Source organism: Lynx canadensis, chromosome E1 (genome assembly GCF_007474595.2).
Source record: "Lynx canadensis isolate LIC74 chromosome E1, mLynCan4.pri.v2, whole genome shotgun sequence".
In the NCBI taxonomy this organism is placed as follows: domain Eukaryota; kingdom Metazoa; phylum Chordata; class Mammalia; order Carnivora; family Felidae; genus Lynx; species Lynx canadensis.
In genome coordinates, this window is record NC_044316.2 from 37,575,010 (window position 1) to 37,601,466 (window position 26,457).

The 26,457-nt window shown below is 51.6% G+C and overlaps 1 protein-coding gene across 2 annotated transcripts; it reads right to left on the minus strand.

The window, feature by feature from the left end:
- Positions 1-305: 305 nt before the first annotated feature.
- Positions 306-26,232, minus strand: PIP4K2B (phosphatidylinositol-5-phosphate 4-kinase type 2 beta). 2 transcript variants are annotated; one of them, XM_030294764.1, is made up of 10 exons: positions 25,981-26,232; positions 15,796-15,893; positions 12,881-12,977; positions 10,476-10,628; positions 9,432-9,578; positions 8,417-8,455; positions 7,789-7,902; positions 5,223-5,481; positions 5,023-5,126; positions 306-4,440 (listed from the first exon to the last, which is right to left on the minus strand). In XM_030294764.1, the coding sequence occupies exons 1-10, from the start codon at positions 26,137-26,139 to the stop codon at positions 4,360-4,362; spliced, it is 1,251 nt and encodes a 416-aa protein (XP_030150624.1). In that variant the 5' UTR covers positions 26,140-26,232; the 3' UTR covers positions 306-4,359. The 2 variants fall into 2 exon arrangements, with proteins under 2 accessions (XP_030150624.1, XP_030150625.1); XM_030294765.2 differs by lacking the exon at positions 25,981-26,232 and adding an exon at positions 23,194-23,516.
- Between the last annotated feature and the right edge of the window lie 225 nt (positions 26,233-26,457).

Below are 26,457 nucleotides of genomic sequence, written 5' to 3' on the forward strand. Positions count from 1 at the left end.
TGTGTGTGGCTCTTAGCCAGTGCTGGTTTTACGTAGTTAGAGAGGCGAGAAGCGGGTGGTTTGTCCATTTCTCAATGTGCGCAGTCAGGTCACGACGGCTGCCCGGTTCTGGTGCCTGTGCTCTCAACCGCTGCTCTGTTAGCCACATCTGAAAGCAGGCGGCCAAAGTCACGGCCTGTATATACTCTTTCTCCAAACTCAAGCCAGACACTGATTTCACCCAAGCAGCCTTTGAAACTGGGGCCAAAACCTTTTAATTCTGAGAAAAATAAAGGCTCGTTTCCAAAGGACTGACACATGACAGATGTGTACACAAAGTTTTTTGAGTTTTATTTGTTCCTTGGGTTGGAGATTCATCTTCACATGCATGCATTTTTAAACAGTAACAGTGTCTCGAACTGTTCCGAGCAGACATTAGACAAGCACAAGGGGTTGAAAATTCCTATTTAAAAAATGGAGAGTGCGGTGAGAACCGAGAAGTGACACACACGTGAAGGGGTCGTATTTATCCTGCTCCCCCAAAAGCTGAATCTCAGCTTCATTCACATTTTTTGATTACAATGATTTGACCTGATGTTGAGGTGTGCTGAGCGGCACCGGCCTCCCCCTAAAGGCTGTTTGTTGGTTCACAACTCACAAAATAGCTCTGAGCGAGGGGGAAGGAACTCCTCTGGAAGTTTCCTCCCCAGCCTCTGAAGGATCTCGGCACAACTCGCTGGGGACAGCTGAGTCTCCCCTTCCCTCTGGAGGCACTCTTCGTACGCGGCACATCTCAGAGGAAAGCTAGGCAGTCACTGCCCCTGCACGTGGCTGGTAGGTTTGGGGGCAGTTTGGATGTGTTTTCCCTTTGATTTCTGTGCTCAGGCTGGACCCCCGCCCCCCCCATTTCTGCCAGAAAGAAGTGAGGTCCCTAGACTCGGGGGAGCCATATAAGGCCAGAGCTGTAAGGGCCATTTAAACACACTGTCCCTTCTGGCCCCTAACACTCGAGTAGCTCAGACGCTAGGGAGTGCTGAAGTTTTTTTCCCTCCCAACTTGAATTGGTAAGACAATTGGGGGGGTGGAGATTGGCTACTGAGAGAAGTCCTGTGTCTTTGGTCCACCTCCCCAGGGCAGACCCTGGCAGACTGAAGAGGGAAAGTCAACTAGGGCAGGAGTCTAGTCCCAAGCCTTGAGCGCTACCAGGGGACCTGTTTGAGGCCTAAAGCACAGGCAAGAGAAACAGTAGGAGTAGGGAGAGGGGAGGGAGAGCTGCCTGTGGTGGGAACTTAGAAGGTGCCACTGAGAACAGCCACAGGGGCGACTCGTGGCACCCGCCACAGACCAGTAACCCCTGAGCTAGATAAGGAGAGATGGAGCGCTGCTTCAGTCTGCTCCCGGAACTGCTGGCTTCCCAGCCCGCCCTGTACCCCCAAACCGCAGGGCACAGGGAAGGAGCTTGCACTGGGCGGGGGGGGGGGGGGGGGGGGGGGAGACAAAGACTCAGTGGTTCACTAATAGGAACAAGGGCCAGAGGCCTTCATCTAGTGGTCTACGCGGAGTCTTCAGAGGACCAGCCTGGGTTTCTCAGCCCCAGACTCTCAGGACGGGTGAAGCTGCGACTGGCTAGGTGGTCAAGGTGGGGGGAATGGAGAGGAATCCTGCCCTGACCCCCATCCCGGGCTTCACCCAGTCCGTCACGTCCTATCCTTACACCTGGTTCTTAGGAGACCCCCAAATTATTCTAGGGTGCCGTGGGACAGCTGAGCTTTTCTTCAGGGCTCCAGAGAGGAAGGCTGAGGGTAGTCCTTTGCTCTTGGATGCCTTCTGTAGGGAGAGCGGGAAGGTGGGGCTCTGAGAAAGGAGTGGGGGCAGACAAAGGCTTGGCCATCAGTTCACTTTCTCCACATTCAGACCACAAACCAAACACATCGGCATCATTACAGAAAGAAGAGAAAAAAAAAACTGGCGTAAACCAAGATAAATAGCTTTTAAACATTTGAATGCCAAAGGAATTAGAGGGCCAAACCCAAGGTTTTGAAGATAGCACAGAGAATGACCTTTTAAAAAAATCTAAAGTCCACCCGACCACAGCTCAAATGTTTTGACCCAAACAACAATACTGTCAAAAAAAAAAAAAGCATTTGAAACAGAATGCTACTCTCAAAATGTAAACAATATACAAAAAAAAAAAAAAAAAAACCCAAAAACCCCACAAAAAACACAAAACTCAATGTTAAAGAAGTTAGATACCTGGTAGCTCATTTTTAACCGATGGATTGTGTTACACTTTTCACACACATGATGGCAACATAATCAGCAGACCAAACGCAGGAAGCCGGTGGGAGCCCAAGGCTGTGGCCTCTGCTGGAGGACAGCCCGCCAAGCTCGGAAGATGCGGGCCTCCCGAGGGACAGATCCAAATTTCCATTCTTGATTAGGAGGTGGGGAAATCAAGTCCAAACATCGTTCCTACGTAATCCTGTCCTAAGTCAGATCTGTTTTCTCCGTGAGCCACTTGGTTCCAAGTTCTTCCCCAAGTCACTTCATGGCCTTGCTGCTGCTGATCATTCAGAGCTGCCTACGGCCCCTTCCTGGGCCGGGGGGCGGTTGTCTGACCTATTTGCCTCTTCCAGAACAGTTCCAGCAGCCTCACTGGAGTCCAAGAATGCTGCCTCCATTCCCCCCTCACCTAAACGCTGCAGGTAGGGCACGGAGGCGGTGGTTCCTGCTCCAGAAGCTGAACTTGGCCAGGTTTGGAGGGAGCCGCAGGAAACCAATCCATCCATTTGAAATGTTTCCATAAACTTTCATCGCACCTGTGGGGTTATCTACAAAAGTTTTACCATAGATCATCCCAAATCCCCAGTTCCGGGTGAGGGGGTGAGAAGGCGCAGGAATGTACCTCCCCCAACACAGGGCTGTTCTCTCTGAGCCAGACCAGACTGCTCTGATGGCATCACAGAATGACACCCGGCTCAGTTCTGAGGCCTGGGTAGCTCAGCAGGTGGATGGGGACCCTGCAGGAAGCCACTCCCGAAGCACCCCTGGGGTGGCAGATCTGCTCAAAGTTAAGACGGGGGCATCAAGGAAAACAGCCCCAAAGCTGGGCCAGGTCGAATCCCGTTTCAGGCCTCCACATTGGATTTCCTGGGTCACATCTTCAGGTGACTCCGCGGCAAGCTCAGGCTTGGGTGCCACACTCCACGGTGGGGGGCGGCACTCCCTGATGGCCAAAACTGTCCAGGGGGACAGACCACAGGCACAGGGCATCAGATTATCTACATGGTGGCCCTGGGGCTTGAGGAGGCCTCTCTGCAAGGAGCATCCCAGGCACGTGGAGGTCTCCCCCAGCTAAAAGCTCAACTACAAGGGAGGGTGCGTGGGAGAAGGTCAGGAGGAAGTCAATGGATGGAGGGCACAAGGCCTCACTGGATACTCATCAGGTTCTGGGGGTTTCCCAAGGGGAAATAACCATCGAAGCATGAAGGCTCCTGCTGTACCTAAAGATGCTTTCTAGTTCCTCTTGACCAACGGGAGGCAGGCTTTAGACAGAGGACATCTGAACTCCAGCAGCCAAAGGAGCTCAGAGGCGTGGGTGATGATCGCAGGGTTCTGTGAGAACCAGCTGTCCAAGAGCCCAGCCGCTACCCCCACCCCTCACCATCCCATGAGGATGAACTCACGCCCCTGTGAGATCTCTGATTCTGATCCAAGATGCCTGCTGTTGATTTGGAGGACAGCATTTAGATGGCGGAATCAGGTAACATTTCACTTGGATCCAAGGTGAAAAGGTGGAGGAGGTTTGTGCACGATACTCCATAAAATGAAAAAGTTAATCCAGACAAGATCAAATGCAGCAGGACTGAAGTGTCTGACCTCTCCTCTGCCATCAGAGCACTTGGCCCTGAGAGGCCCCTTGGCCGGGTCCATGGGGGTGCCTCTTTCACTGAAGGGAACCGAGAGCAGGGCAGGGATGGGGAGGGTGATGGGGTGATGACACACATCATTATAAATAGCAAACCTGGAGCAATGAGATTTCAGAAACAAAACCCACATAAACCCACAAAGTCATCTCTAGCCCCAACGTATTGTTAAAAAGGTTACAAGGGAACAAAAAGGAAACCCCTTTTCAACCTGGGTCAAATGGGGGAAAGATCAAGGCTACACCCTGTGGGTACGTGCTCACACAGCACATCCCCTCCTCCCCAGCTAGAGTCTTTCAATGTCACAGGCTGCAGTCTCATCACTGAAGCCCTCCCCTCCCCCTACACTGCTCCCCACGCTCCCCACCCTCCCATCTAGTCCAAATACACCCTCTCCCTTTTCTGGCCCGACCCCACATCCGGCTCTCCGGCTCTGGCTGAAGGTAGAAGGTAACTACGTCAGGATGTTGGACATGAACTCGTTGAAGCGTTTGGAGTACTGCTCAGGGTTCACAGTCGAGATCTCGGCCCCCGCCTGTAACACACAGAGGCTGACTCAGGTCGAGCTCCCTGGCCCTGAGAGCCTACAGCCGGGAGGAGCCTGGGTATCCGGAAGTCTCTGGCCCAGCGTTTGAACTGAATCCTGTACCCCCGCCTGGGCAGGCCCTCGAGGAGCAGTTCCCGTCTCAGAACCACCGTGGCCTTGCTCCTTTGACTCACAAGCCCCCGCCTAAACCCACTGAGTAGCGGCAAGGTGGTGGGGAGGTGGTGGAGCGACTGGATCTCTGGGCGGGGTCCATGTTTGGAGACAGTAACTTCAAGACCATGGGGAAAAGGGCCTCTGGGGAGCAGCGTGGGCGTGTACACAGAGCTATTCCCTGCAGGCAACAGGACACACAACTTGCCCAGCAGCTCTGGGAACGGAACCAATAAGCTGAGAAGTAGGGGCCACTGGGCTGGGCAGATCAGCTGGTGGGGAGAGCACAGGGGTGGGCGGCAGGGAGAACCGGGAGGCTGGGAGGGGGCCTGCTCCCTGTGGGGGCGGGGTGGGGAGCGGCTCAGAGCAGGAGGCCCAAGGCTGCCCGCCCCGGGCCTCGACGTGGCAGGGAGGACTCACCCCGTGCTTCACTGTTTTGGCAGCGTGCGCGGCTTTCTTTTTAGCATCATATGGCGTGAGGATGTCGATGATGGCCATGAAATAGACCTCTTTCTTGGGGGCACCTGCAGGGGAGGGAAGCAGGAAAGGAAGAAGAGGCGGCAGGGAGGAGGGCAGTAAGCAGCTGGCCCCGTGGCCAGACAGACGCGGCTCCCACTTACTTTCATGGCTTTTCATGGCATAGACGTCAACAGAGGGGTCGAACTCCCCAGGACCAAAGAAGCGGGGGAAGCTGAGGAGGTTGCCGGGGCTGTCCGGAGGCGTGCCGTAGGAGCACAGCAGGTTGCCACCCAGCCCGTCATTCTCGCACTCCTCGTCCTCTGCCCGCTCCTCCACCTCCATCTCCTCCTGCTCCGCCCGGTCCACGTCGTGGATGCCCACCAGCAGGCTGTAGTCCATGATCTTCAGCTGGGCCAGGAACTAGGGAGGGTGAGGAGGGAGAGATGGGAGGGAGAGGTTACAGGGACACCCCAGTGGCATCTGGAAAGAGGAGAAAAGGCACTCCCTTCAAGTCCATTCTCCGATTCTGAGCCCCGGGTGAGAATAAAACATCAGTCTCCGCCTTCAGTGAGCTCAGTGCCCAGTGGGGAAGACGGCTGTCCCTCGAGGGACGAGGCCGTCCCTCAAGGGAAGTAGCTGCGGGAGCCAGGGCAGCAAGGAGAGGGGCCTCTCTGGGGAGAGGAGCCCAGGCGGCCTGACGGAGGAGGAGCAGACAGGCAGGCAGAAGCTGCGGGAGGACGTAGAACACTGAGGGAAGAGGAAACCGCCCGAGAGACGCTGTGGTGAGTCCCAGCGAAGAAAGGAGTCCCACACTGCACGGAGGCTGGAGAGGTGGGTGTGACGGGGCAGTGGCTTTCAAGCCACAGGTCTCAACCCACTGGGAGCCGGAAATCCAATTTAGTTGGCTGGGACTAGGCAGTTTTTATTATTAAATACTATGGAACAGGATAGAAAACATATGTAACACGACGTAGGCAGGCAGTGTTTCAGTTGTGCGTGTTGGGCTGTGAGGTAAAATGTACTTCTAATTGAGGGGCACAGGCAAAGCTTGAAAAACTATGTAATTCAGCTCCTTTAACAGTCAGGATGAAAATGAGGAGGAAAAGAAAAGGGAACAAACACCCCATAAGAAAGCCAGAGCCGGGGCGCCTGCCTGGGTGGCTCTATTGGTTAAGTGTCGGACTTTGGCTCAGGTCACTATCTCACAGCTGATGAGTTTGAGCCCCGCATCCGGCTCTGAGCTGTCAGCTCAGAGCCTGGAGCCTGCTTCAGATTCTGTCTCCATCTCTCTCTGCCCCTGCCCCGCTCATTCTCTCTCTCTCTCTGTCTCAAATTTTAAAAATTTAAAAAATTAAAAAAAAAAAAAGAAAGCCACAGCCAGGCGACACTCTCAACCACCCACTCTCCTGGGTCTCTAACGTGCCAGCTACAGCTGTGAGCTGATTCCTTACAATAAACATCTGTCTGTCTGTCTGTCTATCTATCTGTCGGCACCCTAGTCTATTTCTCTGGAGAACCTTAACCAATTGCCCTCTGATGGATGAACAGGTAAACGAAATGTGGTATAAACATACAGTGGAATATTATTCGGCCCTAAAAAGGAAGGCCACTTTGACATGTGTTATATATAACATGCATGAACCTTGAAGACATGATGGTAAGTGAAATAAGCCTGATGCAAAAGACAAAAACTGTATGAATCCATTTACATATAAAGCACTTAAAATAGCCCGATTCACGGGGCGCCTGGGTGGCTCAGTCAGTTGAGCATATGACCCTTGATTTTGGCTCAAGTCATGACCTTGTGGTTCATGGGATCACACCCCATGTTGGGCTCTGCGCTGACAGCATGGAGCCTGCTTGAGATTCTCCCTCTCCCTTTGTCCCTCCCCCAATCACATTTCCTGCCCCCCCCAAAAAATAAATAAATAAACATTAAAAAAAAAGTCTGATTCACAGAGACAGAAAGCAGCGTGACAGCTGCCAGGGGCTAGGCAGAAGGAGAAACGGGGAATTAGTGTTTAATGAGTACAGAGTTTCGGTTTGGGAAGATGAAAACTTCTGGAGATGAATGGTGATGACGGCTGCACAACAGCGTGAATGTACTTAATGTCACTCAACGATATACTCACAAATGGTTAAGACAGCAAATTTTATCTTATGCGTATTTTGCCACAATAATAAAAAAAAGTAAACATATTAAAAGTTTGTAGGGTTTCGTTTTAATGAGCAGGCTCCCAATTTGTTAAAATAGGAAACACTGAGTTATCAAGCGGTCCAGTAACGCATTCACTACTTAGCACCTGCCCGCCCTGGAAGAACTTCTCCACAGGAAGCCCCGTTCCACCAGAAGGCTGCTGGGTAAGTGGAGAATGGGAGCCAAAGAAGGGCCTGCTTGGTGGATCTCAGCAACTCGTTGCCACCCTCTCCACTACAGGGACACCTCCAGAAAGAAAGTTTTGGGGCGTTTGAAAAAGGTGCTGGAATAGATTAGTGAAGAGGTGAAGGAAAGCATTCCAACTTGAGTTACAAAGCTTCTACCGGCACAAATGTCTCCCCCGCAATGGAATACTCATTCGCACCCACACTGTTCAAATCACCAGGCTTCCTTTTGTCCACACTCCTGGAAAGTAGTGAATTCAATTTTTCTTAAGGCTGAACAGGCTCCTGCTCTGAGGACAAGAGGGGGCCTCCTCAACCAAGGTGAAAACGAGGGTTAGTAAGTACCTCCACGTCCCGTTTCAGTTTTTCCAGGAAGTTCTTTTTACTCTCCTCTCCCACATGCAGCTTCTGCCCCTCATTGAGGAAGTCATTGTCTTTGAATGTCGGCAAGTCCTTGGCCTGGGAGAGCAACAGCAGTGTGTTAGGCTGGGTACCATTCACCCCCAGAGGTGATGGTACAGAAAAGGGAAGGGTCCTTAGAGCACAGATGGTCGCCTGCCCAATCAATAGGTTCAGTGCAGGAGGCTACAGTCCCAGGCCTCGGGCAGGCAGGGATGGCAAATATCTGACATACGTCAGACACTGAGGACTGACCAAAGCACGTCTTCCTGCTGAGCCGGAACTACCTCGGGGCTCAGGCAGCCACTCCCCACTTCAGGCTGGACTATGAGACAGAGATCGCCAGCCCTGTAGGACGATGACCAACCCAGCAAGGGTAGAGATTAAAGGCTGGAAAGAGAGGCCGGGGCCGAGATGAGGACGGGCGGGAGCTTGGTGACACAGCACCGACAGGCCACACGTCTGGGAACGGGGCTGGGGGCTGTGGTGGAGGAAGGGACAGGGTGACCGACAGAAGGTGTTTCTGATTCCAAGCAGCCCATTCCACACTCGCTCAGTACAGGTCCCGGCATACCTTCTCCTTGTCGCTCGCTTCTCTGGCAACAGTGGAGCCCTGAAAGGATAAGAGCCGTCAGGAGAGGTCCAGCTGAGGCAAAGTCCTTTGAGTGAGAAAACATGCACCAGTCTTTGGGGAGAGGCAGCAGGTGAACTGAAGGAGGCTGGTTAGAGTCCTAGAGGCCAGGAGGCAGCAACTTGTTCACTTCCCGTGTCACGGACCACTGACCGAGCCCTGATCGGACACTAGGCACGTGCTCGGCCAACAGCCCCGAACCAAGACCCGGTCGCTGCCCTTAGGGGACTCTCCTTCCAACAGGGGAGACAGGCAGTAAGAAGCAGTTATGCGATTAATCCGTTAGTTACAACAGTACTAGGTGGTACGAGGGAGGAGGACACCAAGAGCACTAGCACAGGGCGGGTCCAGACTGGGGAGGGACAGCGGTGGAGGCCAAGGCCGGCTTCCTGCAAGAAGTGATATCTGAGCTGAGCCCAGAAGGGAAAGCAGGAAGCAATGAGGTGGGAGCTGGTGGAGGCAGAGAAAAGGGCAGGGAGGGAACTCAGGCCAGGCAGCCCGCGCGAGCTGCTGGAGGAGGAGAGCACGGGCACTGGAATGGAAAGAAACCCTCGTGGCTGTAGCAGGGAGAGAGAGGTGTGAGGGGACACGTCAGGAAGCCAGCTTCGAGAACAGTGGAGCACGGTGGCTCACAGTCACAAGCGTGTTCCTCTCCATGTCCAGAACCGTGCTTGTGCTGTCAGTCCACGGGGCCCGGACACATGCCTGAGTGCGTGTATCAGCACAGCCTGTCCCTAAAGCGCTGCCCTCGGCGTGCATGTCCCACTGACAGGAGTTGAAGCACATCGACCGTGCCATAAATATGGTACGATAAATAACCCCTTGTCACTGTCATCTGGACCTCAAACAGCCTTTGACCCGTAAGAATTAGGCACATCAACTCCCGAGTCTCCCGTCCACGCCAAAACCGTGCCCCGGCTCTCCCGACACGTGGGAGGGCGGCCACAGAGCCCTTTACCTTGAGGTCATACTTGCGGTGCACAGTGAGCCGATGGCTGAACACGTTCCTGGTGACCACCATGTAGGTCTCCACGCCATCCACGGTCAAGCGGTACATGCCCAGGAACTGCGGCAAAAGGGTGTTGCCGTGACACTCCACGATGAACTAGAGCGAAGGGAGGAAGGCGGGTGCTGAGGAACGTGTGAAGGTGCCAGGACGGACGGGGCTCGCCCCAGGCTCAGACGCTCCCAGGGAGTCTAGCTCCCAGACCGGTCAGTTTCAAAGGGGTCCTGTGAAGTCACAGGGGTTTCCTGGACATACAGCGGGCCACGGCCACCCCCGCCCCCAGCGGGCATGGCAGAGGGAGAGGCTGGGGCAGTTCCAGAGCCCTTCTGGTTTCGCACTACTGGGACGCCACTGAACGTGTCTTCCATTTCAGAGATGTGTCAGCACCTCAGACGGGTCTGGCCTCTCCTCCGCCGGCCTGAACGGGCAAGCCGGAGGGCATGGGGCGTGCAGAGGCGGGGCTGCCGTCCGGCTGTCCGGGAAAAATGAACGGCCCTGCACCGGGAGGCCTTAGCCATGCCACGGGCAGGGTTTTCGTTGTCCCCCCAAAGACCAGGAGTCCCTTTCACCACTTCTCAGGGGCCCCAGAGACAAGCCAGCTTTCTCTGAAGACGCAAGCAGGCCGCCGCACCGCCCCCTGCTTTTCTCCGGGACCGGTTCCTGATGAGCGGGGAGTCAGAAGGGGAAAAGCAGCGAGCCTGCCGAGCCCACAGGGCCTCTTTTAGAAGACACGCGGCAGGTGCCCGAGTGTGAAACTTCCCGACTCTGACAAGAAGCAGCTGTTCGATGGGACTGAATCGGTAACACGCCTTCATGTCTCCTCTTTCCCTTTTTTCCAGTAGGCATTTCAGCTCACAGACACATGGCACCGGGAAGGGCCAAGTGCTTGGTTCTCAGGAGGTGTGGGCCGCTGTGAGAGGACCCGTCCCTCCCCAGGGGCTCTCTTCTCCCTCTTGCCATCCTTCCTCTACCGCCCAGACTCGGGACTCACCATACCTGGTGGTATTTCTTTAAGATGTTGTGCATCTCAGCCACATCCTCACTTGACACGGTCTTGATGACAAAGCGCCGGTCGTAGGTGGTGAGGAAACGTGTGCCACATCGGCCCTGGCTGTCACTGTTGATAGGGGCGCTGCGCGTCACCGAATTCTGACGGACCAAGACAAAAGCGGGCTGGTCTTGGGAGGGGAACAAAGACTCTGACCTTTACTTGGGCCAGACTGCTCTGAAGCCAGCCACGCCAAGACAGGCAGGGACTTACCCACCCCTTGCCTCACCGGAAGTTCACCTCTCTCCCGAAAGTCCTCCTGCACAGTGACAAGAGCTGTTCCTTTCCACCAGCTCCTAATCCCTGACTGGGTGGGAAGAGGGCTGACTATGAGACACTTCCTCTCATTCTGACCCCCTAGAACTGCCCTGTAAACTAAATCTCTGCCTCAGACGTTGGGGCTGAGCTTGAATCCTGACGCTCACGGGTAACATGACCTTGGGTGAGCCATTTAACTTGTCCACTCCTGAATTCCCTGACCTGGAACACGAGGCAGACGGAGATGATTTTCCCAGTTTCCTGGGGCGACAAAGACAAAGCTTAGTGCCACTGCTCCTCCTTGAGGCCCTACTCCCATTAGGATCAGAGAGCAGTAGAAGCCTCTAGAGGGGGTGGCGGGGGACACGTGAGTCAACCGAAGGGATGTGTTCACCAAGCAGACCTTTGCAAGGCGAGGCAGAGAGGGAGGTCCCAGATGTCCCCGTTCCCAAGCACACGTGTGGGGATCTGCTCACAGAAACGCCTCCTCTCCAAGCCCTTTCCTCAGCTCTTACGTAGAATTCGACGCTTTCCCCTCACTGAATGCCTCCTCACGGGACCCCGGGGGAAGGAGGGAGCACCACCGTCATGGGGAGACTGAAATGTGACATGGTGAGATGCTCACTGAATTAAAAGGGCATCCCCAAAGCAGGGTGTCCCCGACCCAGAAATGTTGAGTAGGCTACACAGCTGAGGGCCTCACCCTCCCAGCCTGGTCCTTCTCCCAGTCAGACATGCAGGCCTCCAGCCCAGGTGCGAAGGAAGGTTCCACTGCTGCCTTGTCTGCAGGCAGCGCTTTCTGACTCCAAATCCTTCGAGTCCCCTCTCTGAACTACGCCCGCCCTGCCTCTGTCAGTTGTGAGCACAATCATTCGCCCACAAGGTTATTAGAGGAAAAATGCAGACACCGAGAGGATGTGGTTAGAATACCGAGGGGAAGGGAAGGGGCCACGGCGGAAGGAAGACGTCCGAGCAACGTGGGGTTGCAGTAGTGGCAAGAGTTTTCAGAAAACCTCCAGCTCCAATCAGGTCGTGATTCAGCTCAGGGCTCAGTCCGAACAGACGGGGCTGGAGGGACCTCCCAGTACCTCCTAGACACAGCCATTCTTGACCGTTCCGGGCCTGGCATCTCCTCCTCCCACATCCCCGTGCCCTCCTCTCGGGGATGGCGTCTTTGCAGGAGGCCCTCCAGAGCGGAGGGGGAGGGCAGGGGGACTCACCGAGGCGCGTTCTGCTCCTCAGGAACTACGCTATGAAGGGCTTACTGGGACCAGGCCGGGAGGTGTTATGGTCTCTAAAAAGATTCGGGCGTCCATTTTCGATTTCAGTAGGCTGTACACTCCTTTTTTTTCTTCCCCCCCGCCCCCCCAGACAACTGAAAGTCAGTTGTATTTCTTAACTGCTACCAAAGTGAAGTGGAAAATTCTCCCACCATCACCAGCAGGCTATCTGCCAGGGGGAGAAGGTCCAAGGAAGGTGCTAGGCGGAGCAGTAACAGAAACCACACACTAGGAGTCAGACTGTAACGTCCCTGATACTGGGACTGATTCCTTTCAGCAGGCCAAAGGCCTCTATGGCATTATCAGCCCCTGGAGGGGGCAGTCACCAGTCTCGCCAATCCCCCCCTCCCAACAGAGGACAGGGGACAAGTTTAGGAGGTGGCACTCATACCTGGCAAGGTTACACTACCCTTGAAGTCTTCCTTTTCTACTCTGTCTTATCTGCTTTAAGAGGCCTCATCTCCCGCTGGCAACAATTCTCTTTTAAGTCAAACTACGAAGGAGAAGGGTTCTTCGGCCTAGACTGGGAATGTCAGACTGAGATGAAGCAGCTTCCGCAGCCCTCTCCCTCCCGCGCCTCTCCCTCCCAGGGAGACAGCCTGAACCTTCGAGGCAGTTTCAGAACCACTTCCAGGGCCCTCACCCCTCCAGAAGCCTGCCAGCACCGGGGGAAAGACCGCCGGGTGGGCGGGAGCAGGACAGGACAGGAAGATGTAGCATAAGAACGGTGGACCAGTCTTGCCTCTCCTCGTCCTGTGGCTTCCTGGCCCCACTTCACTCCCTGACCCCTCCGACTTTGCAAAGACACCCGGTACCTGGTAATCCTGATCATCAATCCCAAACCTCTCCCGGAGATTCCGGAACACCATGGGGCAGTACTCCTTAAACTTAAAACGGCTGGGAAGGTTCTCCCTAGGGCAAAGCAGAGAAATGTCTTTGTGAGCCTCTCCTTGCCCATCTAATCCTTACATCAGAACTTCTGTGGGTTTGGTCCACAGGTCATCAGAATCGGAACAATTTGTGGCGCTTAGAATGGAGGTTTCTAGGCCCCAGAAATTCTGGAGAGGAGTCTGGAAACTGCATTTTTAACAAATACTCCTGGTGATTCTGAGCATGTAAGAGTTTTAAAACTTTACATCCCTTGTGTTGACTTGGTAAAAATTAGTCGAGCTGTGTACTTACAATCTGTGTACTTTTCCTGTGTGTTATCTTTAGACGAAATCGACATTAAAGGGAAAAAACCTTAGCTGCCAAGAAGTGAGACGGAGTGCAGGCCCTTCCTGCACGAGAGCTGTACTTGCTACCTGTCAATGGCTGCATGGGAACAGCAGTTGTGAGGCAGACAGCAGTCTGACTGCTAAAGGGAGCGGACTTTCTCCACCAAGGGACCCTCTCCTCGGGGACGCTGCTACCAACACATCCTGAGGCCCTGCCTTGGGCTTCCCCCGGGACAGAGGACAAGGGTGCTTCGGATTAAAGAGATCTCAAATGACTGGAATCCTCTCTTTTCAGGAAGCCTTGTCTGTGGGCTGCTGGCACCAACCTCAACCCTTCCCACTCCTTGGTCAAAAACTCAGACTCCCAGGAGGGTAGAGAATCGCCTTGAAGGGATGCCTCCTCCAAATCCTCCGTCGTTAAAATGGCCACCTTCCTTGGGGAAGTCCCTTTGAGAAATACATCCCTCTGACTACTCCAGGATGATATACTTCGAGGAAATAAAAAAGCAGTGGCTTCTCATGAGGGCAGGGGCCTGGTCTGCCTCATGTACCCATCTTTTAGTAAGGAGCATTGCAGGCTAATAACTAGCACATAAACAGTCGTTGAAAGGTCAAAAGGAACAAAAAAAGAAAAGAAGAAATTGATGCTCTGCCTTAGGCCAAGATGTCAAGGTTCCGGAACTTCACCAGAGGCCACGGACCCTGAAATGGGCAGTGGTTCGATGCCCACTTCCAGAGTCCTGACCCCTGGGAAAGAACAACTTCCTTTCCTGCCTCAGAGCCAGAGCCTCAGAGCCTGCCTCTTCTTCCTTACCGGGTGTGATATTGTGATATAATAAGAAATATATATATTTGGTCTTCATTCCTGTTTCGGACACAGAGCAGCTAAAAACCTTGGAATCTCCTAAGTCATAAGAGCAATAACGAGGTCTTTTTTTAAATTCATAACAATCCCCTTTCAACCACATCTGAGCTTATGTGAATAAGGTGATTTTTGGAAAGCCTCAAAGGATAGGTGCTGGTTGCCAGGGGAACCAACCAGGATGAGAGGGCTGGAACTTTCAGTCCCACTCCCTGGATGGCAGGGAGGGGAGAGGGGCTAGAGGCTGAACCAATCACCAGTCGATTTCCTCAATCATGCCTTCTTAATGAAGACAGGGCTCCAGAGTTCGCAGGTGTTGCATGCATGCAGGTGTGGGGAGGGTGGTGTACCTGGAGAGGGCATGGGACCTCCGCACCCCTTCCCACATACCTTCCCCCATGTGTCTCTTCTAACTGGTTGTTCCTGAGCTGTACCCTTGATGATAAACTAGTAATCAAGTAAATAAACTGTTTTCCTGAGTTCTGTGAGCCCCTCCAGCAAATTAACCGAACCCAAGGGGGAGGGTGGGGGGAACATGGGCCCCACAGCAGGCTGGTCAGAAGCACAGGTGACGACCTAGATTTGCGATTGGCGTCTGAAGGTGGGGGGCAGTTCTGTGGGACTAAGCTCTTCACTGTGGGGCCTGATGCTAACTGCAGGTGGACAGTGTCAGAGCTGAATTGAATTGGCAGGGCACCCGACTAGTGTCCTACAGAATTGCTTGACGTGTGGAAAACCCAGTGAAGTGACGTGTGGTAGTGGTGTGAGAAACACAGGAGTTTTCCGTCTATACAGGTGGCCGCTTAGCCATGAAGACAGACGTCTTCTAGAATAAGATGTCGTTATTACTTACTGTGGCAGAGAGGCCACTAAGGGATATTTTCAAATCAAGCTTCCCTCCAGGCTAGCAGTCTGGCAATGGTGGGGTGACAGAGCCCAGCTGGTGAGATGCGGGGATGGTGGGGCAATGGAAAGTGGAGCCAGGATGCAAATGCAGAACGGAGAGGAGTGTGCACAGCAAATGGTTCCCGGGGTGACCCACAGTAGGATGAAAACGTGAGGCTTCCAGAGGGCTCAGAGCCGGCCCCACACTGGACCAGGTGAGATGGCTGCTCCAACAACCTGAGACAAGCTTCCGACCCCAGTGCCGATCCCAGAAGCCACAGTGAACGAAAGTGGGAAGAATTACTTTGGATGGCGCCCCTGGGCCCCATGCTCGGCCTGTCTTTCACACACCCGTTGGAGAGGGAAGAGCTTGGCTGCATTCCGGGCCAGGAACATGTCTGGCAGCTTCTTGCCTCAGACGGAGATCAAGATAGGGCCACTGCTGTCAGCCTCACACTAGACACCACAGCTCGTGAGCAGCTCACTGCTACCTAACCTGGCCCCAGATGAATCACCCTGGGCCTGGCCACATGCCCCGAGGGACACCGGAGGCAGGGAGACAAAGGCGATGACAGAACACCGCAAAGGGGAGAGGCCCATAATGAATGGATTTTCCCTGCCAGTCTGTCAGCTCTGAGATCCAGGTGTCCCTGTCACACCCTGCCAGGCGCTGGCTTGGCACTATCGTGCGCCAGTTTTCAGAAGCTCTCTGCCTTGAGGGAAAGGACTGCCCACAAAACCTGAGCCCACTCAGTAGGTAACTTACTTATTGAAGAGATGATTGTCCACCTTGATCTTGCTGTATGCTTTGAAGTCATCTGGCATTAGCATGACAGGGACGGGGACATTGCTCAGCTCATTGATCTGCAAAGCAAGAGACGCGATATGCTACAAACGTGAATGCCGCCACCTCACCAAAAACGTGTCTATGGAGTCCCTCCTGGTCTTTGTATTTCTGCTCTTCTCTTCAAGTTAAGTTCCCAACTTCATCTCTACCTACTGAAATTCTCCCCACCTGATAAGGTCCAGCTCAAAAGGCACCTCCCTCCAGGAAGCTCCCTGTGATTCTCTAGACCATAAATATTCTTTCTGATTTTGGAATTCCTGAAGCAGTGTTTGCATCTGTCCTTTGGGCCATCGCACAGCCTCCCTCATATTGTGGTTAGTGCTTATCAACCTCACAAGCTTGCTAGACTCTAAGCGAGGCAAGACCCTATTACTGATCCTTGTAAGCAAAGGTCATCTAACTGATCTCCAGAGGCTCCATGGTGCTTGGCACCATGATTTGCATCTGGCAGATACTGTATAAATATTTGTCAAATGTAGTAATAAGTAGATCAATGAAGAAACCTCACACAACCTATGTGGGTACGGTGGCCTTTAACATCTTCATACAAATTGAGGTCACTCAAGAAACCAGGTTATGGTACGAAAGCAGCTGGATGAGTTTGTGTGGGTGGATAACTCATCTCCAAAGTGAAGGATTAAATTTATTTTTATAAGTTTACTTATTTATTAAAAAAAAATTTTTTTTTAACATTTATTCATTTTTGAAAGACAGAGACAGAGTGCGAACGGGGGAGGGCTAGAAAAAGAGGGAGACACAGAATCGGAAGCAGGCTCCAGGCTCCGAGCTGTCAGTACAGAGCCTGACATGGGGCTCAAACTCACAGACCGCGAGATCATGACCTGAGCCGAAGCTGGCCGCTTGACCGACTGAGCCACCAGGCGCCCCTAAGTTTACTTATTTATTTTGAGAGAGAGAGAGAGAGGAACAGAGAGACAGGGAGAGAGAGTCCCAAGGAGTCTCCCTGCTGCCTGCACACAGCCAGATGCAGGACTTCAACTCATGAACCATGAGATCATGCCCTGAGCCAAAATCAAGAATCAGATGTTTAACCGACTCAGCCACCCAGGTGCCCCTAAAATAAAGGACTAAGTGAAAAGATGAGGTAGACATCTGGCCACTGGCTCACTCTCACTCTCCTGATTAAAAAAGGGCCAGTTCTTGGGGTGCCTGGGTAAGCAGCCAACTCTTGATTTCGGCTCAAGGTTCTTCAGATTGAGCTCCGTGTCAGGCTCTGAGCTGACAGCAGGGAGCCTGCTTGGGATTCTCTCTCCCTCTCTGCCCCTCCCCCACTTGTGCTCTCTCATAATAAATAAACTTTTTTTTTTTTAATTAAAAATAGGGGCGCCTGGGTGAGTGTCTGACTTCAGCTCAGGTCACGATCTCAGAGTTCGTGAAGTTCGAGCCCTGCACTGGGCTCTGGGCTGTCAGCGCAGAGCCCGCTTTGGATCCTCTGTCCCCCACCTCCCCCCCCCCCACTCCATCTTCATGGATGTTCATGCTCTCTCTCTCAAAAATAAAAAATAAAACTAAAAATAAATTTTAAATAATTAAAATTTAAAAGGGCCAGTTCCTAAAGCCAGGTCCTGCCTTCTGCTAAACTGGGGGAGATGGGGTGGGGTGCCTTACAAACCTTCCCATGGGCTTTCTTCTCCCTTCAGGGAGCAGGAGGCTGCCGGAGAGCAGGCTTCCCATTGGTGCAGAGCTGAGAGAGCTCATCCTGCCCTTCCCTGTCCCCAGCTTAGCCAATTAGTGGTCTAATTAGCCACAGATGTCCTCTCCCTTCACAGCAGAGTATTTGACACTTGACCCTCTACCCAGTGGCCACTAATGCATTCAGGATTTACAGAGGAAACCTTAGGTCTGCCTTAATGGCTGGGGGGGAGGGGACACACAGCCTTATGTCTCCCAGAGACTTTCCTTGCAAATCCTATTATCTCAATGAGGCCCATGTGGCAGTGAGGGAATAACCTAGAGTCATTAGGAGCATGAATGGGGGAAACAGCATTTAATTTGCTGCCCCTTTCATGCTCCAAACCTTTTTTATTTAGAAATGTCAGAGGATAGAAGTTAATGCAGTAACCAGGCTGGGGAACCATATTTTCCTAGAGTTAGCGAAAAACCTAATTTGCTTCTGGGGAAATGAAGGAAGGCACAGGCATATATATGTGGCGGAGGGGCGGGGGGGGGGTGGGTAAGCAGGGTACTGGCAGAAGTTGGCAGTGGGGCAGAGACTCAATAAACTGCTGGCAAAAACGGACAGGCATACACACGAGAGTATATCCTGTATGGGTCCATTTACATGACATTCTAGAGCAGAAATCTACGGTGAGAGAAATCCAAAAAGAGTCTGCCTGGGTTTGGGCTAGAGGTGGTTGACTGTAAAGGGACATGACAGGTGTGATTCTGGGGTGACAGAAGTGTTCTATATGTTGTTTGGGTTGATAATTACATGGCTATATACATTTGCTGAAACTCATCAGACTGGACACTGAAAATTCCCAGCATTCAGGTCTGTGATGCCCGCCAATGGCTTACCAGCCACACACACACACACACACACACACACACACACACACACACACACTTCCCATTCCAGGGGCTGCTCACAAGGGAGCCCGATTGTTAAGCTTGTGCCTACGGAGGAAACCATTCTACTTCCTCATTTTCCTGCCAACACAAACAATTCATGGTAGCTGGCCCACCTCTTCCCCCTGCCCCCCTCGCCCCCGCCCCAGCATATACTGCCCGGCTCTGACAGCTAAAGAAGTTAAGAAGTTCATAGAGCATGTGCAGCTTCCGGATTTTCTAGTTCACACCTCCACACTAGAAAGGACATACCACTGGCTCCAAGAGTATGGTTTTATACCAAAATGTTCTAGTATTTGCTATCCATAGATTCTGGGATCGTCTCAAATCCAGATTTGGTGCCAGGGCACGGCTTGATGCTGCGAGGACTAGAAAAGACTGAAGCCCTTGCCTGTGAGGGTCAGCTGCGGCAAGCCGGGGGGAATTATTCTAACAGCAGCTATTCAGGAACACTCATTAATTCTCTGTTAACTTTTAGTTCAGCCTAGTTCGAGTGGTTGTTCAGTTGGTTGGTTTTCAGCTCTCCCTTCATCTCTATTCTTGACTACACAACCCAACGGGAGGAAATTTCTGAGATACTTTTTGGCGAACAATCCATACATCTGAACTATGTAGACTCACCTCTCATTTCCACTGGGCCCCATGTAGATGATTCACTCTGGGGATTAGCTGTACTATTTTTTTTTTTTTTTAGTTGTGCTAAATTTTACATCCCCAGAGAGTTCTATTCAATTTCAATTGAACAAGCACTTACTAAAATACCTACTACATGCTTCACTTCATGTTAGGGAGGAGGGGGCGCACAGCGGGGGAAACATGCACACTATGTACCCAAAAGAAGTAGGAGGCTTCTCCTCTAATCAGGGAGATGAGACAAACCCGTGACATAAGAGAAATTCAAAGTCAAGTAGTATACAAGTAAGTGCGAACACAGCACAGAGACATCAAGAACAGGAGAGGCTCAGAGGGTGAGGTTAATGTGGTCACAAAGACTCCTGGCTCTCACACGTCAGGCTTGAAACAGGGCACCCAATGCCTCTCCTGGTATTGCCAAGGGCACTTGACACTGGAAGAATCTACAAGATCATGTTACACCCCTACTTAAGATCTTCCATGGCTCTTCATCAACCGCAGGGCAAACCTCCTTAGCCTGACATTTAAGGCCTTTCCTGACCTGGCTCAGACTCTGCCAAACTCCTCTTCAGCTAATTTCCACTCAGTGTACCGAGGGCCTTACTCTATGTGCCAGGGCTGTGCCAGAGCTGGGGATACAAAAATAAAAAGACATGATCTCTGTCTAGCTGAGAAGACAGACGACAAAGAATACAATGTGATGAGTGCTATGGAGTTATGAATAAAGGGAGGTGGCAAAACAGATTAAGAAACTGGTGCTGCCTGGGAGTGGGAGTCAGAGTTGCTGGCTAGAGGAAGCTGTGGAGAATGTGTGAGAAAGGCCTAGGATGGTAGTTCTCCAAAAAAATAAATAAATAAATAAATAAATAAATAAATAAATAAGAGGAAGGGAATCCCAGGTGGTGGGAACAGTCAGAAACCAAGCCTCAGAGTTGTAAAAGTCTATTGCCCAGCCTAAGTACAGAGCTGGGGGGTGAGAAGGCTGGAGGGTGAGAGGGTAGGTCAGCAGCACTAAGGAGTGGAGGGAGACAACATAGGAAGATAGGTGACTGGTCTAACATGTTCATATTATCAGTATTAATAAAGAACAGCCGCTTCTTTTTACCAAATACCTAAAAGTGGCTGGTGCTTTATATTATCATATATTGTATATACAAATACATAGATATCACATGTATCACATATTTTCTGCTCTGTGCTATTATTTCTAATACCTGGTTGGTCACATGAACTGCTATTAATCTGATTTTGCAAAAGAAGTTCAGAGTACCTTGCTCAAGGTCACATAGACAGGATGTGCAGAGTCAGGATTTGCTCCCAGGTTGGTCTGGTGCCCCTATACTGTGCTGTGTGATCCTTCTTATGGATAGCTACCTTGACTAAGGAAGCATTTTCCATCCCTTGCCTCTATTCTAATAATCTGCAAGGCAAGTGTTTTTGCTTATTTTATAGAAAAGGAAAATGAAGCTCCAAAGCTATAACAAAGGGCAGAGCCTGGATTTGAACTTAGACTTGTCCACTATATAAATCTGGACTTAACTAGGCAGGAAATGGGAAGTCCTCTTGGGTTTAAGTCTGGGAATTCACATGTTCAAATGGAACAGAAAGGTATCCTGGAATCAAAATCAAGTAAGGACTGGAAAAGGCAAAAATAAGCAGCAGTAAGACCATTTATGGGGCCATTACAATAGTTCAGGTGACAGACTCTGGCAGCAGGAATTGAGGAAAGGATAAAGCTAAGAGAATCATACAAGATCTGGCTAAATGACACTTCCTCTGTGAGACCCACTCTGTCTTTCCCAAGCTGAATTAATTATTCATTCCTCTGTGCATCTTTATAACCTAAGTATCACACTCACTTGGGTAACTGTTTGCTTACATGCTTGATTTTTCCACTAGGCTTGATTTTTCCCCTAGAAGGAAGAGACCACCTTACCCATGTTTATGCCCCAGCACAATGACTGGCACATAGTAATTGCACAATAAATGTTGGCCAGAGGGATGCATGGCTAGAAAAAGGGGACTGAAGGATGGCAACACCAGGACAAAGAGAAAAGAGACAGCAAAGCTGTTGTGACTTTGCCAAAGACTCATGGTCTGGAGAATGGGAACGAAGATTAAGTCAGCTATGGAGAAGGCTACGACTAGACCTTAAAAAGTCTTAAATACCAGGGAGAGAAGAAGAAACTTTATTTGGTAGGTAAAGGGGAGTAACTAAAAGTTTCGAAACCTGAAAGGTCATGACTTAAAGCAACGTTTCAGGAAGATGTGCCTTTCCTTTATTATCCAGCACATTTCTGGGCCAACGAACCCCTCTGCCCTTCAGCAGAAGTGCACTTGCGGAATGCATATTCATTCAAGTATCACTCTAAATACAACGTGTTAGGATGGTAAATCTGTTGTATCTCACATCACGTAAGTGGTTTTTGGATTATCCACATGATTAACTCCATGAGCCATCAGCATGAATAACAAGGAGGCTAAACAAGCTGAGTGAGAAATTTAGGAGCAGAGAATTCACCCTCGGCTGATCCTACTGGAGATGAAAATTCAGTCGCTAGTTCTCATCTGGTGAACTTCTGACTCCAGAAGCCTCTACTTCCCTGTGTGACCTTCATAGGAATTGTTACACAGAAGGCGTGGGCGGGACGTGCTGGTTTCCTGACCTGTCCTGCAATTCTGTGGTGGGCTCAGCAATGGGCTGGCTACCACTGACAATCATGTGTCACCTGCCTCCATCAGAAAACATGTCGTGTTGAAAAACACACTCCCAAGACCAAGGAAGTCCAAGCAAGACCTCAAACCAGAGAGGAAAAAAGCACGAACAGAGCCACACGTGCCAACAAATTCACCCCTACGTTTATTCGTCCTTCTGCACACCGTGGGTTTTCTTCTCCTTTTCTTCTCGGTGAGGTGGAAAGCCCTGGCAAAGGGCAAAGTTATCCAAAGGCCTCACTAGAATGGGAATATTTACTGAAGGTTTTAAAAGTGACAGAGAGGGGCGCCTGGGTGGCGCAGTCGGTTAAGCGTCCGACTTCAGCCAGGTCATGATCTCGCGGTCCGTGAGTTCGAGCCCCGCGTCAGGCTCTGGGCTGATGGCTCGGAGCCTGGAGCCTGTTTCCGATTCTGTCTGTCTCTCTCTCTCTCTCTCTCTCTCTCTCTCTCTCTCTCTCTCTCTCCCCCTCCCCCGTTCATGCTCTGTCTCTCTCTGTCCCAAAAATAAATAAAAAATTAAAAAATTAAAAAAAAAATAAAAGTGGCAGAGCAAGACAAAAAGGCAGGTAAAAAGAGGTTCTGGGTCTGCATTAGGCAAAGAAAATACATGGGCAGAACAGGGGTGAAGTGTGGGGGGAGAACTGAGCAGACTTAAGAGTGAATCTGTCCCTTTCACTGTACACAAAAATTAATGCAAAATGGATTACAGACCTAAATGTAAGAGCTAAAACTATCAGACTTTTTCTTAGAAGAAAATGTAGGAGTAAATTTTCATTGACCTTGGATAAGGGGAAGCCTTCTTAGATGTGACACCAAAAGTACAAGCAAACAAACAAACAAAAATACATAAATTGGACTTTATCAAAATTAAAAACCTGAGCTTCAAAAGATACCATCAAGAAAGCAGAAAAGATAATCCAAAGAATGTGAGAAAATATTTGCAAATCATATATCTGATAAGGGACTTGTATCGAAAATATATAAAGAACTCTTACAACTCAGTAATAAAAAGGCAACCCAATTAAAAAATGGACAATAGTGTTTTTAAAAGAACGGGCAAAGGGTCTTAGATGTTTCTCCAATGAAAACATAAAAAAGGCTAATTAGCACATGAAAAGATACTCGACACCATTAGTTATCAAGGAAACACAAATCATAATTACAAGGAGGTAACACTTCAAATCCACCAGGGGGGCTATAATAAAAAAGACAGACAATAACAAGTGTTGCCAAGGATGAGGAGAAATTGGAAACCCCACAACCCTGCTGGGGGAAATGTAAAATGGTGTAGAAGAGTCTATCAGTTTCCTGTGTGGTTAAATATCGCTACCATGGATTGCTCCCACTCTTTCTGATAACTGGGTGAATCTTCACACATACCTGATTCCTGAAATGGCCAACAGGTTATCGACCCAGGTCTGGAGATCTCTGGTTTCCACGCCCCTCTCCAAGACAATCTCTTCCCTAACTCAAGGGCCTCTAAACTGTTTTTCATCCACAAAAACCCTGGTTTTCTCTCTTTACTAGTTCTTCCCTGACAGATCCAAAGTCTTCTGACTCTTCTCCTTTTCCTCCAGTCTCCCTCCACAAAGTCCATGGGCCGCATCTCTTGTCCAGGAGAGGAGCTCCTGTAACAACACCAAGCTCAAAAACCTGTCTTTTTCCATCTAGAAGTCAATCAACCACTTCAGGACAGAGTAACTGACTTTTGCTCTCGATAAAGACACAGCATCCCATGCACCATCAGTCATAGACCATCATGCTCTAAACGCCTAAGTGGGTGAGAGACTAAAGAATCAAAGAAACGTGGTATCTGAAACCTCAGATTGCAAAGAGTGGCAACAGCGGGCTTCTGAAGGAAGGTAACCTCCCAGAAAGGCTAGCAATCCGCCAAGAACAACGCAGTCCTGACCCCCTAGAGAACTGCAAGATTTTATACCACTCTTCTTCTGCAGAGACACCTCCATCTCCCAGATGGGGACCCTAAAGTATTAGACCTTATGGCAGGCCAAGATGAATGCAATAAAGCTTGGAACTAACTGCCCTGCGCTGCTTGGCCTGTCCAGGGAGTGGTGCCCAGTGCCTTTCCCCTGAGGTGCTCACTCATTACACCCAGAACCGTGGGCCTTACTTAAAGTCAATGCCTTCCCAACTAGCCCTCAAACGAACTTTCTTCAAGTTAGCAATGAAGGAGGGTGACCCCCTAGTCCAAGAAAGTAAGAATCACAGATGCCTATCCATCTGCCATTCAGAGGCCCACATCTGGGCAGACTCATGGCCAAACGTCACACACACTCCCGAGAAACGGCGTGCACAAGCACACATACAGGAGGGTGCATTCAGGTTCTCCAACAAGACGATAATCCCCACCTATCCTGGCACTCGATTGAGAGATGGAATGAACAGGAAGCACAGAAAGTGAGACCTGCCATTCAAGCACCACCAGTGGCCAACACAGCCCATGGTGTCGGACAATGAGCTGCATCTTTTGCCGTGGCCATGGGTGAGCTAATCCCCCACCTGAGGCCTCCATTTCTTCGTGTATAAAATAAGGACCCAAGGTAGTTAGCTGCAATATTCCTGACTCTCAGACCTCCACCAGTTCTCTATATAGACAGGATGCTTTCTAGTGAGAAGCAGGCTGTAGAACAAAATTAAGGATTGGCTTCCAGGCAGGGACACAAGGTTCACATTTTGATGACCCAGTTTCCCTTGCAATGTTGTCAGATGACCCCTGAAGCAGCAGGAAGCAGGAGAAACAAAGTCTGCTGGACTACTCGCCCAGAGCAGCTTCCAGGCAATGCTAGTCCCTACCCCTGGCCAGGAGGACCCTCGCCTGAGTGAGGTTACTGAAAACCGTAACCTGTCCAAGACCAAAACACCAACAAAGACCTCATCATATGCATGCACTTTTCTGTACTAGATGTAAAGATCTAAAACCCTGGCTCAGACTAAGGTTCATCGATCTCCAGCCGAAGGCTCCTCTACCAAAGCAAAGCACAAAGTCTTGCTGGCCCCAGGCCCCTTTGTCATCATTTGATCTTGAGGATAATTGCAAGTGCTCTGAAAAGTCAGGTGCCTAAACTGAAATTCACAGGAAACCCAAGCCATCAGCTTCATCTTCCTCATTCCAAACTTCCAGTTGGTGAAGTTGGTGTTTCAGGTCCTTTAACTTCCTCTGCTCATTCCTGGTGTAGGGACTCACAGTGCAAGTGGTCAGAAGGCAAGGAGCAAGTGGATGGAAAAGAAAAGAAAGACCCTAAACAATCAGGGCACAAAGTCTTCCAGCTCAAGCACTAATGCTGGGCTCCAACTTCCTAGGACAATCTCAAAGCACCCCAAAGGTCCAGGGGACCGCCCTCTCACCCTAACCACCATCCACTATCACACCCTTCATGACCATACAACAGAAAGCTCAATCAAAAGAGAAGTCAGTGTCTTTGACATGAACACCATAGGCGAATGCAAGAAGACACATTATTTCTACTATGAATAGCCCTCCTTATAATCAGGCCTCACCTTCTCTCAAATGGTTACATTCTCTCTTCTCCCTAACCAAGGAAGACCCTGGTAAAGTGTCTGTGGTTCAAGGAAGCCTGTGCTTCTCCAGTTGATACATCTTGTTCAAGAAGAAAAAAAGGAAACCCAGGAAGGATTTCCACAGTCAGGGGTAGGGAGATCTGGAGGGTGGGAAACTTTAAGCAGCCACACCAACCAAATAACCAGAAATAGAGGAATATTCAGGCAGGCCAATGCCACTTGCTCCGTCAACTGGACAGTGAGCTGGCAGCCGGTTAAAGGAACAAGGGGGGAAACACATGCAACAAACAGGGTGAAGGGATGAAAGCGATTCCGCCGCACCCAGGCCTTCCCCCAGCGCTCCAGGGACTGCCCGAAGCGAGCAAGCCAGACGCAGGAAGCTAGAGGGGCTGGAGGGAAGGGAGGGGGCGACGGCATACCACCGTCGGAGACACCAGGCCTCGCGTGGCGCTCGGGGAGTGCACACCCGGCCGGGACGGCGTGCAAGGGTGGGGTGGGCGTGCAAGTGGCTTGGCGAGGGGCTGCAGGCGTCACCGGCAGGGCCCGCGGGGCGAGGGCCGGGCCTGCGGGGGGCGTGGGAGCGCGCGGCGCCGCGCTCGGAGGGGCGCGCGCGGGGGAGCTGGTTACCGTGTGGTTCACCCCCCACATCAGGACGCTGAGGATCGGCTCGCTGGCCCGGAATAGCTTCACTTTCTGGCACACGAAATGCTTCTTTTTGGTCTTGGTCTTGCTGGCGCTGAGCGGCGCCACCGCCACCGCCGTGGTGCTGGTGCAGTTGGACGACATGCCCGGGGCGGCGGCGGCGGCGGCGGCAAAAGGGGGGGCGGCCGAGACGGCGCACAAGCCAGCGGCCCCAGGCCTCCCCGGGACCGATCCCCACCCCCGCTCCCTCACCGCGCCATGGTAGCGCCCGTCCCGTTACCTCCCCACCCCGCCCCGGTGGTTCCGTCCGCCCCACGGCCCGCCCCCACGGCCCGCCCCGCCCCGCCCCGCTCCGCTCCCGGGAGTCGGCCGGCTCGCTCCGCACCCCGCCCCCGGGCGCCGCCGCCGCCCCACCGTCACCAGGCGCTCTCCTCCCCGCCCGGGTGGTAGCGCCCGTCCCGG